The 15589-nt window shown below is 51.4% G+C and overlaps 6 protein-coding genes across 6 annotated transcripts; 3 read left to right on the top strand and 3 right to left on the bottom strand.

Annotated features, from left to right (window-relative positions):
• Positions 1–57: 57 nt before the first annotated feature.
• APUU_11000S (putative cytosolic regulator Pianissimo) lies at positions 58–4202 on the bottom strand (the record flags this gene model as incomplete). The annotated part of the gene is made up of 4 exons (XM_041693436.1): positions 58–280; positions 340–506; positions 564–2405; positions 2457–4202. 4 exons carry the CDS (start codon positions 4200–4202, stop codon positions 58–60), a joined length of 3978 nt encoding a protein of 1325 aa, XP_041550366.1.
• Positions 4203–4992: 790 nt separating this feature from the next.
• On the top strand, positions 4993–5430 carry APUU_10999A (uncharacterized protein; the record flags this gene model as incomplete). Its single annotated transcript, XM_041707028.1, has 2 exons — positions 4993–5028; positions 5113–5430. The coding sequence occupies 2 exons, from the start codon at positions 4993–4995 to the stop codon at positions 5428–5430; spliced, it is 354 nt and encodes a 117-aa protein (XP_041550365.1).
• Positions 5431–7141: 1711 nt separating this feature from the next.
• TYR1 (prephenate dehydrogenase (NADP(+))) lies at positions 7142–9106 on the bottom strand (the record flags this gene model as incomplete). Its single annotated transcript, XM_041707017.1, has 7 exons — positions 7142–7297; positions 7345–7476; positions 7540–8139; positions 8212–8360; positions 8418–8529; positions 8586–8646; positions 9012–9106. 7 exons carry the CDS (start codon positions 9104–9106, stop codon positions 7142–7144), a joined length of 1305 nt encoding a protein of 434 aa, XP_041550364.1.
• Positions 9107–9356: 250 nt separating this feature from the next.
• On the top strand, positions 9357–10132 carry RPS14 (40S ribosomal uS11 domain-containing protein; the record flags this gene model as incomplete). The annotated part of the gene is made up of 4 exons (XM_041707006.1): positions 9357–9555; positions 9626–9698; positions 9756–9916; positions 9981–10132. The coding sequence occupies 4 exons, from the start codon at positions 9357–9359 to the stop codon at positions 10130–10132; spliced, it is 585 nt and encodes a 194-aa protein (XP_041550363.1).
• An 816-nt stretch (positions 10133–10948) lies between these two features.
• Positions 10949–12358, top strand: APUU_10996A (AAR2 splicing factor family protein; the record flags this gene model as incomplete). The annotated part of the gene is made up of 1 exon (XM_041706995.1): positions 10949–12358. The coding sequence occupies one exon, from the start codon at positions 10949–10951 to the stop codon at positions 12356–12358; it is 1410 nt and encodes a 469-aa protein (XP_041550362.1).
• Positions 12359–12466: 108 nt separating this feature from the next.
• Positions 12467–13785, bottom strand: APUU_10995S (branched-chain amino acid aminotransferase, cytosolic; the record flags this gene model as incomplete). The annotated part of the gene is made up of 3 exons (XM_041706984.1): positions 12467–12649; positions 12707–13311; positions 13371–13785. 3 exons carry the CDS (start codon positions 13783–13785, stop codon positions 12467–12469), a joined length of 1203 nt encoding a protein of 400 aa, XP_041550361.1.
• Between the last annotated feature and the right edge of the window lie 1804 nt (positions 13786–15589).

The following is a 15589-nucleotide window of genomic DNA, read 5'->3' as shown; positions in this document are numbered from 1 at the left end:
AACCGTTTTAATGCTGGAAAGAAATGAGGTAACGGGTATGTAGGCAAGCTAAGCAAGCTATTCCGACGCTTCTGAGGAGGACGCTTCTGAGTTGGAATCGGAATCGGAGTCCGACTGGGGTTCCGCGTGATCCAACACTACGCGCCGCATCACGCTCTTGTCAAAAAGATCGAGTGCGAAGCGCCGAGCGGGGAGTCGGAAGTGATGGCTTTCAATGATACTCAATGTCTTCCGGAAGAGGTGAGCCTGGTGAAATCGTTCTGGTTCCTTGGATTTGATGCTGTGATTTCGATTCTTGTAAGCCTATGTCCGAGATAGAGAAGATTTGGTTATGCTTACCTGTGAAGATCTGCCGCTGCTCTCTTGGACAAAACAGTGTTGCCCATGTCGGCGATCAGCTTCAGGATCTTCTGGTTGGCAGGGTCCGAATCCAGCGTGGCTGCTTTGAGTTTTTCTTGGGAGGTGCGCTTCGCTTCCGCGGGCCTGGAATAGGAGGGAAAATCGACCTGAAGTTTCTTAGTTAGGTAGGGTCAAATGTTTTAGGTGCATATATTTCAACTCACCAAAAAGAGCTTGCTAAAGTCAGTAGGAAGGCACAAGCCCAGAGAATTTCCCTTTTGATCAATGGCAGAGTCCCAACCAGCTTGCCGTAAAACCCCAAGACCATGTGGGCTGCGTGAGATTAAGCCTAGCACAAAGAAAGCAGTTCCCCTCATTGTCAAAACCTCCGCACACTCGGCGATCTTTACAATATCCTGGACGAGCTCCAAGCTGAGGAATGGCGCGCCCAGCTCCATGGAACCAACGTTGCCTACAGCCCAGAGACACCCCTTGACTTTGAGAAGGGCCTCGTTGTCCTCTTCGTCTAATTGGAAATCGGATATTGTTGCGGAGAATTCTTGAAAATGGCCCGATTGCTCCAAAAGCTTGCAGCCTTCTGCAGTCCGAGCCAATTCTCTATAGAAATGTGGGGGCACCACGCCGATATCTTGGAGATCGACCAGATCCTCGGGAACTAAACTGTTCCTTCGGGGCTGATCGACGTAGGCTCGGGATAAAGCAGCCTCAACAAGACTCACGTATGCATCATTTCGTCCTAGGAACCAATCGTCCATTTCTTGTGTGATGTAGTCGAGGCCATCAAGATAGTGATAGCCCACTGACGTCGACAAGAAGCGTAAGAGCAAAGGTGCGCCAATTTCACCTAGGTGGTCTAGGGATGGCCGGCATTTAACCACAAATTCGAGATAGTCGCGCTGATTGCATGCTTCTTCGAGAATCTTCACTGCCACTTGACACACGGCAACGTCTGGGTCATACAGCTGAGTGACCAGGAGTTTAATGACCCAGTCTGCATTGCCGATAGCCATGAGTGAAGGGAGAGAAACATTGCCCACCGTGTATTTCCGAAGCAGTCTTGTTCCGAAAATGCGAATATCTTTGGAGCCAGTGGTAAGAGCTTTTGATAACATCACCCTAAGATGACTCCCTTGTGAGTAGTCCATATGTCCTAGTAGTGTTTGGATTAGATCATCGCGATCTCGGAGCTCAATAATGTGATAGAACATGTTGAGCATGTGCCATCTTTCCATCATCGCCAGTCCATTCGCGTCGGCACTTAATATTCCTAGCATCGCAAAATAGCCACCACTCAGAGTATTTGCCATTTGCTCACGCGAAAACAACGGTGCCGATGATGTGAGCCCACTCATGTGATCTACCTGAGCAAGACATTCGGCAACTTGTCGGAGGAATTTGTTCTCGGCTAAATATTTTCTCCCTTCGGCTGTCTGAACGAGGCAACGCATCAACACGCACCCGGTACGAACATATCGCTGATTCGGTTTCGTGTTTGCAAGTACTGAATACCTGTATTTGAACGGGCGATAGAATCCCATGAGGCGCTTCATGAACTTTGATCCTTTGATAGCTTCGTCTAGCCTCTTGGGGTTCGAAAGCGGTCCTTCCACGAGACGGTGTATCAAGTCCCACTTCCACTTGAGGTAATTGACGGTATTAAGAACATGCGTTTCTAATATCGCGTTGCGGAATTGTGTTTCGTCCATGGAAGGACTTAATTTGTCCTTGTTCTGATCCCCGGATAAGAGCGAGGCGGATATATCAACATCCACGCTATACCTCCCAGCTCCGCTGGTGATGCCTCCGAGAGAGCGGGCCAGCGTTCTGTTGATGCTTTCTATTTGATAGATAGTGGATGTCGACACGTCGTGGTTTTCAACATCAAATGTAATGGCCGGTGAGATTAGATGTGGGAGAACCTGGAGCTTCGCACTGACGTTCCACGGCAAGGAATGGTGCGCTAACTTGAGAACCTCTGTCAAAAGTAATGTTGCCTTCCGCCTCAGTGACGGGTCTTCTTCCTCTTCAATAAGATCGCAGAGTGCCTATGGATTGTTAGTGAATAGATAAGGCGGGCACAGGAATAAACGATTTACCTTTGATAGTCCAGCTTCAACTAAGGCGGCAAGAATGAGTGTAGAAAAGTGAGCAGTGAGGTCAAATTGACTTTCGCTGCTGTCGAAAAAGGTCCGAAGTTGTTTTGCGTCAGACTCTGACCGCAAATTTGCGACTCTACCATAGGTTGTGAGTCTTCGTCCAGCGAGAAACGATGAGGACCATGATGGGGGCTTAATTCTTAAAGCGTCGAATAGAAGTTCCATGATTAGATCCCTTGCCTGAGGATCTGGATAATGTAGTGACTCTAAAAGTGACCTCAGAGGCTTCGCCCCGTCTTTTCCAAGGATCACTAATCCTGGCCATGACTTTAACATAGCGGAAATTGCTTTTGCGGATGATTTTAGACGTCCATTGCGAATATTGTCTGATATCGAGTCTGTGAACGGTGCGAGGACAGCTTCAAGTTCGCACCCCCCTCGAAGATGAGTTCTGCTGTGAGGAGTGTCGAGTACATGGAGGAAGCATGTTATCAAGCTCTCTGATGCACCAAAGGTTCCTTCTGACAGGGCGTCGTGCAGTGGAGAGAAGCCGCCGGCGTAAGCTATCAGTTGAGGATCTTTGACTAGAATCTCCGCGAGAGTCATAAGTGAAATGTTTCGAAGCCGGTCCTCGTGATGCTCGGCTACAGAGACAACGGTCCGTACGACAGCGCGTGAAATCTCCTTTACACCATCTTTGACATCAAGGAAGGCCCGTACAAATTTCAGCGCCTGTTCCCGCTCAATATTGGCCTTGCTTTCTTTGACAAGGGACAGAATAACGAGCTCGTCTGTGTGGAGGGACCGGATCATTTGGAGAGATTTCCGATCGGCAATGGCATAACGGGTTAACCGATACCCAGCCGCCACCACTTCCTTGCTGTCGCTCAAGAGCATAACTTGAACACGCAGGCCGAAAACGGACCAAGCAAGGTCATACTTCAAGGTTGGATTCCGCCTGAAGAGTTCCACTAGGCTATTTGCACGCTCAACGTAGTAATCGGGCGACATCAATTCGATTTCCAGAGCCTGAAGGGTTTCCGCGAGGACATATGTTGGCGATTCCATCTCTGCTTCCACATCGTCCATGCGTTCACCATCCGACAAATTGGCACGGGAGGGCGATCGTATTGAACTTCCCTGAAATAGACCCGACATACGACTCCGAGGAGGGGTTGAAGACGCCTGCGCACGTAGTTGTTCCTCCTCAAGCTCATGATGTAGGTCAAGGAGCTTGCGATTAGACGAACCCAGCTCCGATTCCACCTTCAGCCTCTGATCCTTGGTTTGCTTCGGGTTCTTCGTCAAAAGTACTTCCAACATATTCTCCGTCCCCGTTTTTATTTTCATCTCTTTGGCAATTCGATCTCGCAACGCAGCCTGGCGCTCCTCCGTTGTCGGTAGATCCTCATAGTCGAGAGTGCTGCTGGGTCTTCGTGCGTACTGGATATCGGCCGGCCGTACGTCAGCTCGTGGTGTTGTACTCCGAGAAGACTTCATGCTCTTCAGCTCCGCGCTGAAGCTTCCGGGACCTGCTGCGGAAGGAGCCAAAGAAGCTCCCCGCGGTCCCGTGCTTGAACTCCCGCCAGACTCAGAGCGGCGGTTCCGCCCTGGTTTTGATGCAGCAGGCCCGGGCCAGCTGCCATCCACGAATCCGTCATCCTGACTAGACAGGGACCGCCCATCGCCCGCAGCCCGGTGCTGGATCGAGGTCGCGGAGAAATTCGAGTTGTATCCGGACGCCATAGGGCTCCATCTAGTCGCAAGAGGCGTCTCTATCACCTGTCGCGAATGAGATGAGGGATGAAGAGCCGCATCGAGTTCGGCGAAATAAATGAGAATCGACGCGGGTACCAGGACGGGGACTGATTCTTGTTCCGCGGGTGCTTCGAAGGGAGGGGAATAGACGGTGGTGAGTGCGGAGGCAGTGGTCGAATCGGAGATGTCGAAGAGCAGGCGAAGGTCACCCGTAACACGAGAAGCGGAGTGAGAAAGAAACCGACGGTGCGATCAGGCGGATACTTGGCGTCTATTCTAGATTACCAGCTCTGCTCAACAAGACAGGGACCATCCACAGGCTGCATAATCCCGACTGCTGGTGGTTTCAGACGCAAGAACACATCCAACTTACTGCGGCTTGGCTTGGCTGACTAACCCGCCCACCACCCCATCATTTACATAGTTACTTCTGTCATCTGTCAATAAACTACGGATAACGGTGTGCATATCTCTAGCACGTCAGAGAGTCGTCTTTTAGTCTCCAGATCTGCCTCATTTACACCGTCTAGTTTGGCCCCGTTATTCGCCAGATAATCGACTTCGGTGCTTGTAACTCTCTATTCCACGACACACAAGAGGACCTATGTCTGCAAGCCTGGATAGAGAGGCGGGAGTCGGAGCGATATCCACATAGGGGTAGACTGGCTTGGGAACTTCTTCCCCGGGTTGCGGCGAGCTGTTGTAGAGAAGATCTGCAAGCTCCTTCAGCACCTGATGGGCGATCGTCGCTGAGTGGCGGCCGGTTTCACTGGCAGCCATGACCTCTGATGCTGATAGGAAATTGGAACGTGCTGTCAGCTATTCTATTACTTCAAGCACAGCGGGCGACCAACGTACCCAGCCATCTTGACAAACGGCTGCTCTTTGCAATCTCCAGGGTTCTAGGGGCCAACTATTTGCCCAGGAGCCATCCCAAAAGGCATTCGGTGTCCCATCTGGTGGCGGCTACCAGATCACTGCATCCTGGCAAACAGCTCTGGGAAACGATGGCTATATTGGTGTTATCATCAGAATATTGCTTAACGGTTACATCACGGAGCGCATTGGGATGAAGAAAACAAGGGTGTTGGCCCATATCACTATCACAGCGTTTACTTTCATCTTGGTTTTTGGCCAGACCAAGGAGTTGCTCCTCGCTGGTCAGGTTCTTTGTGGCCTTCCTTGGGGATTTTTCTCTGCGGCAGCACCGGCTTAAGCCTCTGAAGCCTGCCCGGCTATTCCCCGTGGGTATCTCACGGCATTTATCAATATGGCATGGTTGATTGGGCAGCCGATGTCAGCTGGGATATTCCGGGGTGTCCAGGGGATATATGGAATATGACCCTGTGACATTCCTTTGGCTCTACAATAGGCTTGACCAGTCCCTCTCTATATCAGCATGCTCTTTTGTCCAGAGTCACCATGGTGGCTCCTCCACAAAGGCCGTATAGATGAGGCAGAACACTCGCTGAAACGCTTATCCCCGGCAACAGACTCCAAGAAAACCCTCGCAATGATGATCCGCACTGGCGAGCAAGAGAAGGAGCTAGATAGAAACTCATATTGGGACTGCTTCAAAAGCGTTGACCGACGCAGAACAGAAGTCGGCCTCTTTTGCCTAGGCAATCCAAGTATTCGCTGGTATCTCTATGAACCAATACAATACCTACTTCTTCCAACAAGCCGGCGTCAGCGGCGCAACGGCTTTGGAAATCAGCATTGGATACTATGGACTCTGCTTCGTAGGGATCCTCATCGCTTGGTTTCTTATGATGTACTTCGGCTGCTGTACTATCTTTACCGGCGGCCTGGCTCTAAATGCATAATAATGTGCACGATCGCTTTTGCAGCCCTCGCGCCGGAAACCAATAAAGCTGTAATGTGGGAGCAGTCAATCCTCCTCGTCATATGGGTCTTCCTATACGATGCCTCCATTAGCCCCCTGGCCTTCTGTGTCGTCAGCGAGGTAGGATCGACGCGGCTGCGTGTTAAGACAGTGGCTCTGGGCCGCTGTCCGTTCCATTTCTGGTTCATTATCTTTGGAGCTGCTACGCGGTATTTGCTTAATCCTGAGGCGGCAAACTGGAAGGGCACGACTCTCTTTCTTTATAGTAAGTCTTACTTCCTCTCGTTTTTGTGGGCTTACTTCCGTCTGCCGGAGATAAGGACCGGACTTATAAGGAACTAGATATCTTGTTCAAGAGTAGAACTCCAGCGAGGAATTTGCGGGTACGCATGTGGATACTTATAGTAACCATGGGGAGGTGTAAGGACTAAGGAGGCTCAATTCCTGCACTCCAATTAACATATGCAAGCATATTTGCTGTAGATAAACCGTGTAGAGATCAGAGCGTCTTTGTTGCGGCTGAGGATGTTGATATTGGGAAGCCGGACCCGCAGGGTTATTTGCTAGATCAGAAGCGGCTCGAGGAAACTGTGGATGGTGGAGTTCTGAAGTTAAACTTGGCCCTGGAGTCGGTGTTGGTTCTTGAGGATGCTCCGGCTAGGATTGGGGCTGGAAGGCGTCTGGGTTTAGGGTTGTTGCTGCTAGGACCTCGCATTCGTTAGAGCAACTTCAAGGGGCAGGCCGGGTTGGATTGTTGAGGATTTGCGTGATGTTAGGGTTTTAGGTGTTGAGGGATAGTTGGTGAAGGTTATATTCGGGATGCTTGGGAGGAGATGGAATCTGTTTATTATATTTTTTGTTCCAGGCACATAGGATTCTACCCTGGCTATAGATAGATGATTCAGTGGTTCAGTGGCACTGACATCTAAGTAGATTCCTCACAGCAAAATAACAGTGAAACAGAAGCTGCATACCACAGAAACTCTGGTATCATAACCGCGCCCCGGCCCATACTAGCCATGGCATTAATTTTATTGCATCAACATTATTCATCCGCCGATTTCATGGTGACTCATTATAACTAATTCTCTTTACTTGTCTTTTCAAGGATCGTCTTCATCATCTCGTTCCCAAGGCTAACGGCATCCGGGAACCGCGGCGCAAAGTACTGCTGGATTCTCTCAAACCGGTCACGGTACGATTCGAAATCGCCAAAGGAAACGCAGTCAGACCACGCCTAGAACATGTTAGTATGGGTGCATGAGACGAGTACAGCAAGCTTACCCGAGCCGCAAATGTGAATTCAAGGTCGTCGGATCGGAATGTCTTATCATCAATCGCTGTGTCTATGGCCTCGTCGAGAATATCTGGGTTGCGGAATAGATATTCTGTTACTCCAAGCCAGAGGCGGAAGAGCTGGCAAGGTCAGCTAGATTATCCAGATTTGTCTGGTCATCAGAGTAGAAAAGACGGTCGTACCGGGGTCGAGCAAATCATATGGTCATACGGCACAATACCAAGTTTTGACCAACAATCAACAATCGCAAGCAAGCTGAGATGATTATTCGGCGGCGAAGTCTCTCGCGTCCCCTTGGATAACGAAAACCGATCAAGAACCTCGTCTCTGAGCAGGAGGTCCTGTTTCTGCGTTCCCTCCTTGAACACCGCCGCACCGGCCGCTCTAACCCTTTCCTTGAGCTCATCGCGCTTCCCCTCAATCATCAACTTGTATAGCTCAGTCACAGACTTTGCATACTGCCGGATCTGCTTCTTCGCGGCGGGGTTGAGGATCGCAAGCCCCGCATAAACGTGCCATTTGTTCGAGTAGATGCGTAGGGTGATGTTGATCTTGACGTTCTCGATCCCGCCGACCCAGCGCGAGATCTCCCAGGGAAATTGCGCATTTGCTTGCCATGCCGTACCCATGCTTAGGAATGCGGCGTGTGTGACGGCCTGCGTGTCTGCTGTGATGCGGTCGTGCATTTCGCCGCTGAGGTAGACGTACTTCGAGTCGAAGCATGACAGGACTTCTTCGACGAATTTGAGACTGGCGTCGCTTGCACGGTGTTGGATGAGGACCTGAATACGATACCTGGGTTAATTGGGTCCATTTGAAGGCAAAACGAGGGATTGTAAACGAGATGGACTCACCAGCGGCTGGCCTTTCGGGTTGACCTGCGGACCGTGCAGGGAATGGCATGATAGGATCTCTACATCCTGGGGAAGGTGTTTATCGAATGCGGCCAGTTCGGGGGCCTTGCAAGAGGTTTGGCCGCCAACAATAGCGCCGACCTTGGTGGCTTTTTTTCAACGTTAGTATGTTGCTTTTTGCCTGGCTGTTTATAGGCAGGACATACACGGGCCATACTCAGCGACTACCCTGTCGATAACGCCGGCCTCTACGCTGTAAAGAATAAAATCGCTAATTCTGGAAACAAGGTGGCCATTCGGATATATTGTTACACCACTCTATATATACAATGAGTTGAGGGACAGACAGCGTGAGCTGCGAGTCGAAGACGTACTTGTGCTTCAAATTCTTGCTTCAAATTATTAAAACTATCGGGTTTGTCACAGGCATTTATCCTTTAATTAGTACGGACGTAGGTTAGCTAACAAGTACGAAGAAGTGCAGAGATACGGCCGTCCTATTGATAGTAAAGTTAGCACGAGACCCAAACAAAGCGAGCAGGAATCATGTAACAGCATTGCAAAAAACAGTTCAGACAAAGATAGTAAGGTAGCGAGGTTTTTACATCATCGACGACCTGCCAGATCACCTAACGCCAGAATGGCGCGAACAAGGTTACTTTGGCAGGCCATGCTCGAGCCAAATGCACTCGGGTCATCATGTAAAGGAAAGGCAGAGAAAAAGAAAGAGAAGATGAAGGGAAGCTTACCAACTAGACAGTAGAGCAGCCTCGTAGAGACCAAACCAGAGACATCATTACCTCCATCCTGCAGCACTCAACCGCTGGGCGTACATCTTGCCCATATCCCCCATGCCGATGATGCCAATGGAGGCGGTTTCCTTGGTGAAGCCCATCCCGGCGGTGATTCTCTCACGATAGCTGCTCTGAATTATGAGTCCTGAATGTTTTCAGCAGAAATTCTACTCATCACACAGGGTGACTAGCAATTTGAGTATCGCAACACGGAGGAAGGAGTTTGTTTGGCAAAAGAAAATTTAAATAGCACAGAAAAGCTGCCTGTTCACCGCCCGTCGGCCCGATACCTGCGCCGAGACCTTGATGCCTCAGGCGGTAAATCTCGCTTGAACAAGACAACAGCCAATCATGGGGCGCCAGACCCCGGTAGGGCACACGGAACCAACTCCACCACGAATTTTCCTGTATCTCCAACCCGGCACCACAGCAACTTCTTCTTTTTCTCTCCATATTCCACCACATCAGCAAGTCGACACAATGGCACCCAAGTCCAAGGCCCCCGCCGCTCCTAAGGAGAACGTCACTCTCGGCCCTCTCGCCGGTGATGGTATGCGCACCATTCTGCAATTTCAGCGTCAGTTTTGGTGGGATCAGTTCTAACGGGTATATTTTCACAGGCAAGCTCGTTTTCGGCGTTGCCCGTATCTTCGCCTCCTTCAACGATACCTTCGTTCACGTTACCGATCTCTCGTTCGTCTCCCTTCACCAGCGAAAATCTGGTCGAGAATAATAGCTAATGGTTCCCAGTGGTCGCGAAACCATCTGCCGTGTCACCGGTGGTATGAAGGTCAAGGCTGACCGTGACGAGTCATCCCCCTACGCTGCCATGTTGGCTGCCCAGGACGTTGCTGCCCGCTGCAAGGAGCTCGGCATCAACGCCCTCCACATCAAGATCCGTGCTACCGGTGGTACGTACCCTTGCCTCAACTTGGACTTTTTACTTGCGAGACCCATATACTGATCTGATCTTAGGTAACGGTACCAAGACCCCCGGTCCCGGTGCTCAGTCTGCCCTCCGTGCCCTTGCCCGTGCCGGCATGAGAATCGGCCGCATTGAGGATGTCACCCCTACTCCTTCCGACTCTACTCGTCGCAAGGGTGGTCGCCGTGGTCGTCGTCTGTAGGTATGTGCGAGTCTGTGGCACGCATTTGTATGTCGCCTTTTCCGGCTGGCAGGGTTGTCTATATCTTGTGGTTCGATTTGGAACATGTATTTGCTAGCTAGACTGCTTGCCTGCTGAATGTGGATGGAATAAACGCGAAGAACGGCAAATCTGCCTGGTCTTCAATTTATCATATCCAAAAAATGATACAAAGTTCAGTTCGCTGGCATATTTTCCTGTTGTAGAAAGTACGAATTCGTAGGTTTTAGTCTCTGAATGGTGGTTTGTAATGGAAGATAGATCACTGTAGAGTTGTCAAGACAGATGATTGCACTCGTATTAGGAAGATCAAAATCTAGATGCAATTTCCCAGCTTGAATACATCTTATGAAGTTTCCTGGCAAAATCGGATGACGAGTGTTGCCAAAATATATTTCCGTACCGCGACAAAACTACAGCAACGAACCACAACTCAACAGCTGGAACTGCTGAACAATACATATACATTTATAGACTCCAGAATACTTATATTTAATAACTTTCCACTTTCCCTTCAGATTCGCATAAGCAATAACCACCAGGTTGACGTCAGACTCAAGAAATCTACAGTAAAATCTTCAACTTCTCCCCGCACTCTCCAACCACGAAACAATAACCTACATCAACACAACCACAACGCAAATCCGCACGAAATAATCCAATAATGACAGTCGCATAACCTCGCCGATACCACTTTACTCATTAAAACCATCCCACCACCCTCCCTACTTACCAAGCGACCTACGCATCCGGTCACTTCACTACCAACCTCAACCTCTACCTCTACCTCAAATCAGCATGTCCTACCCAAACCCAACGCCCACGCTTTTAACACCGCACCTCCCTCCCAAAACCCTCGTCGGGATAGACCTAATCACATTCACATCGACGCCCAACTTCCACGGCATCCGCGACATCCCGCCGGGATGGCACTTTGTGTACACGGGCACGACGGAGGGGTTGAGTTTGCGTGTTGGCGGGTGGTTCTTTGTCCCGGAGCCTGATAGTAGAAATACTGGCAACTACAAAAACAATACTAATGCAGGTGATATACGGGTTTGGAAATGGAGTGAGTACACCGAGAGCCTTGAACCTTTAAGGCTGGATGAGAGGGCAGAGGGGATGCGGTATAAAGCCAATGCCGGCGGGTTATGGAGTTCAGGAGGGCTATTTGGGTACCGGAGCAGGGTTACTGCAGCGGCGGTTTTGAAGCGTGCTGGGGTTGCGGAGAATAACGGCTTTGGGGAAGGGGAGCTGGATGAGGAGGAGGAGGAAGGGAGGAGGGAATGGGGCTCTTTGACGGGGCGGTTTTCGGAGAACCTGCTGGGTAGGATTACGGGGGAGCCTGGGGTGGATTGGGAAGGGAGGAAGAGGTGGGTTGTTACGTCGGGGAGTACGGCGAGGCAGGATGATGATGATATTCCTGGTGTTGAGGGCGGGTTTATGGGTACGAAGGAGCGGGAAAGTGAAGTTGCGGCTGCGACTGCGACTGCAGCTGAGACTTCTGTTGCGACTGGAAAGGGAGGACCCGCGGATAATAGAGAGAGGGAGTTTTCGTTCCTCCCTGTTGATCTGAAGATGACGTGGAGAGAGGGCGCGGTAGGGCGTGAGCGGACAGAAGCAGCGCGCGATCGATCGTGGGCGTTGGGCGAGATCGTTCATACTATCTCTTCCTCACATTCGGATCCGGCTGAAGGGGAGGCACAAGTCATCGGAGAACTCCAGTTCACATTCCTTATGGGCCTAACGCTGATGAACTACTCGTGTCTTCAACAGTGGAAGCGGCTGCTCGGGCTGATCTTAACCTGTCGACGGGCGATTGTTGACCGGGCTTCTTTGATGGCGGATGTACTGCGTTTACTCCTGCTACAGCTAAAGCGGTGCGATGATATTGAGGGCGGACTATTCGACCAGTTAGGTGCTGAGGGAGGCACCGAGGGAGCCGAGTTCCTGCGCAAGCTTCTAAGAGGGTTCAGAACGGCGTTGTATGAAGTCCTTGAGGATGTCGAGACGCCGTCGCCCGTGAGGACGGAATTCGAGCGGTTAGAAGCCTGGGTTAAGAGCGAGTACGATTGGGAATTGAATCGCGACGCGGTGCTTCGGAGGGGAATGCTGCAGTTGGAAGATGGGGAGGAGGTGGAGATGGAGATGATTGACCACGAGGAGGAAGAGGAATATGCGCCTGTGGTGGTGGATTTGGATAATTAATCGTGCTTTGATAATAATACCCAATAAAACGTCAGATCAATTCGTTAATTCTGAGTCTAGGTCATTTACATCTATGAACTAGGACTATTCCGTCTATACATATACAATCTACTTTTCGCTCTCGTTCTCAATGCGGAACGACCACTCGTGGTTCTCGGCGCCATCCTTGCCGTACATGACCGCCTCAAGCCACGACTTGATCTGCGCCGCGTAGGCTGCTGTCTCGCCAGCCTTGAGCAACTGGATATCCACATCGCCTTCTCTGATAAGCTTGACGGGGGTAATAAAGAACTGTAATAGCTGTTAGAATCGCCACCCCGAAAGAAGTATAAGAAGAGAGAAACATACCGCAGTGCCACAAACAAAAGCCTCCACAACTCTTCCCTCCTTCCATGCTGTCTCAACATCCTTAATCGTGAATGTCTTTTCAACAACCTCAACAGCTCCAAGATCACCCACGGTCTGGTTGAGGCGCGTCCGCGCAAGCTCCAAAACACTGCGCCTCGTCACACCAGGGAGAATGAGTTGGTTCTCCAAGGGTGCGGTAACAAGCTCGCGCTTCCCAGTCTGTGCATTCTCCCAGACAATGAAGAAATTGCTGGCCCCGGCCTCGGTGACCTGGCGGTCTTCGCCGAATAGCCAGAGAACCTGGTCGAAGCCCTGGGCTTGCGCCTGGCCGTGCGCCGCAAGCGAAGGGCCATAGTTCGCGCCGAGCTTGGCGTAACCGAAACCGCCAGGCCATGCGCGGATGGTGTCTGGTTGTGAGGTGAGGAGTTTCAGGCCCATGGCTTCACCGGGGATGGTCTTGAGTCTGGTGGAGGGGTCGGGCCAGGGTACGGCGATGATGAAGAGGAGGGCCTCGGCAGGTGCTTGCACGCCGAGCTGGGTACCGGAGCCGATGAGAGTTGGGCGGAGGTAGAGGAAGCGGCCGGGTTGGGACTTGGGGAGCCAGCCTGTGTATGTTAGCTCTGGTACTTGGGATCAATGCAGGTAAGATGGGTCGGGGACGTACGGAGGCCGTCAATCTGCATTAGCTTGGCAATGAGCTCTTTGAGTTCCTCGAACCGGAAGCGTGGGAGAGACGCCCTGTTGGCGCTGTTAGACAGACGCTCGCCGTTGAGGTCTGGCCGGAAGAGGCGCAGCTTCCCATCAAAGCCGCGGTAGACCTTCATGCCCTCGAAGCACTCGGTGGCGTAGTGCAGGCATGATGCGGTCGGGGCGATGCTGAGGTTCTGATATGGCTTCACTTCAGGTGTTTCCCAGCCGTTCGCAGCGGTCCATCGCGCGGTGACCATGTGGTCAGTGCAGTATGAGTGACTGAGTTCCTCAGGAGAGCCCGGCGCGGGTACATGGCGCAGGTTGGTGGATCGAGTGACCTTGGCCACCGAGGCGTCGAGCTCGGCGGGAGAAGTTGCAATGGAGCCCATTATGGTCGGCTTGGTTCCGGAGTCCGTTCTAATGAATGAACAAGATTGGGATAGGGTGATTGGAATGGGGAGGAACGAGCGGGCGGAAGTCGCCGTTAGTTAACTAGAGATAGATGGAATGCGATGAGTCACGATAACACAACTTGGAGGTCGCCCGATGTCGCTCCGTTGGCAATTGGGATCTCAACTGTATTCTGTCACGGGGCACAGGGCTAGAGAAGGTCAGGATGCAAATTGAAGAAATATCTCCAGAGAATTGGTTGCTACAGAGTATAAAAGAGACTTCATTCCGTCCGCGATGATTTTTACTGCAAAAATCCCCACCGCTTGCATTTTGCCCCTCGTCTGGCCGAGGCTAACCGAGAGCACCGAAGAGTATACACCGTACGAAGAAAGAGTCTTGAAGAAATGATCATGATATTTGTCTGCATGTTATCAGTATGTTCGGTTGATTAGTATGATACTAGGTAAGGAGGATACCCTGCATGAACCTGGAGGACAGTTAGTACGCAGCCTGTGACTGGGCGGTCGCAAACCAAGCCTGGAGATGGCGGCTCTTGGTCCTCATCCATGTCCAATACGGGATCATGATACTTATAAGATCTTTCGTGCATTCGGAAGGGGGAAAATATCCTTCCGAGTCAGAGCAGGGCACTACTGTACAGGGTAGACCGGTGTACCCAAAGTAGAGAGAAGCAGACTAGCAGAGGCCATCGCCATGGTCGGTAAAGACTACCGAGCTTCTCGAAGAACGGAATCCATGGTTGGGGCCCACAGAAACATGGGAAGAGCGTGTCGCATTTCCAGGGAAGTGACATCCAGCCTATGAAGTTCTGCACTTTACGAGCTAGTGGCCTGATCAAACTCCCATACTCCATCTTTCGAGCACCGTGTGGGGTTAAGGGCCACTTTCCGAATGACAAGCCACTGATCGTTCGATAATGATATCAATCCCGACCGGGTCGAGATAGACAGCCAGGTGCCGCGTCCCAGGTCGTCGCCTGTGGACACTCGCAACAATCTTCCAACCCGAAAATATCCATCCAATAGTGTGCGCCCAACCCTTTGCTAACCAGAATCTCAAGATGCGCTCGCCCACCACTCGACACAGGATGGCTTGAGCGACCACCACCCGGAGCGACTCGCTCGGTTCTCACGACCGTAATTGTATCATATATGTACCCACCACCACATCCATCCCCTTCCGTAGTCCGAAGTCCCAAAAGTCGGTTCTTGAGGCCGTGAATAGACTAGATAGCCAACAAGCAATTTCCTTCGCGCGGTCATGAAAACCGACCCATGATGGGCTCTGATAGGCGTGAATGGTCGGAAGGGGTTTCCGCCTCTTGTTTTTGATATCGTCACTGGGTGGAAGGGTCGCAATTACGTGTCTGGATCTGGTTTCTGATTTGTCATGACAGCGTCAATATCGAGTCCTGCCTTTGAGCTCCGTCGATCAGCCTGGGTCTGATATTCTGATTCCCTGGAATCCTGGGGAATTGCTGCTTACCCACCCTCTATCGCTAGTACTCGCTCCCCTGGATTTCTCGGTCTCGCCCAAGAAGGCGGGTTGGAGAACGCAGATCGGAGGGGAGCGAGCGCTGCTTGCTGTTGCAGGGCAGGTTGCGATTCTGCCGGGGTGCGCACGTAACAGGAGGTGCCGTCACGGGGCTGCCTGAGGTAGAAACCAACGGCTGCCGTAATTCTGTCGCAGTCACTAAACGGCCACCGGCATCAAGATGGAATCAGACTGCAGAACCCCGAACCCAGGTAATCCAGAGCTCTGCTGAGCTCCTGGCCACCC

The sequence above is a fragment of the Aspergillus puulaauensis genome, chromosome 1 (assembly GCF_016861865.1).
Source record: "Aspergillus puulaauensis MK2 DNA, chromosome 1, nearly complete sequence".
In the NCBI taxonomy this organism is placed as follows: domain Eukaryota; kingdom Fungi; phylum Ascomycota; class Eurotiomycetes; order Eurotiales; family Aspergillaceae; genus Aspergillus; species Aspergillus puulaauensis.
This window is presented reverse-complemented; position numbering and strand designations above follow the sequence as displayed.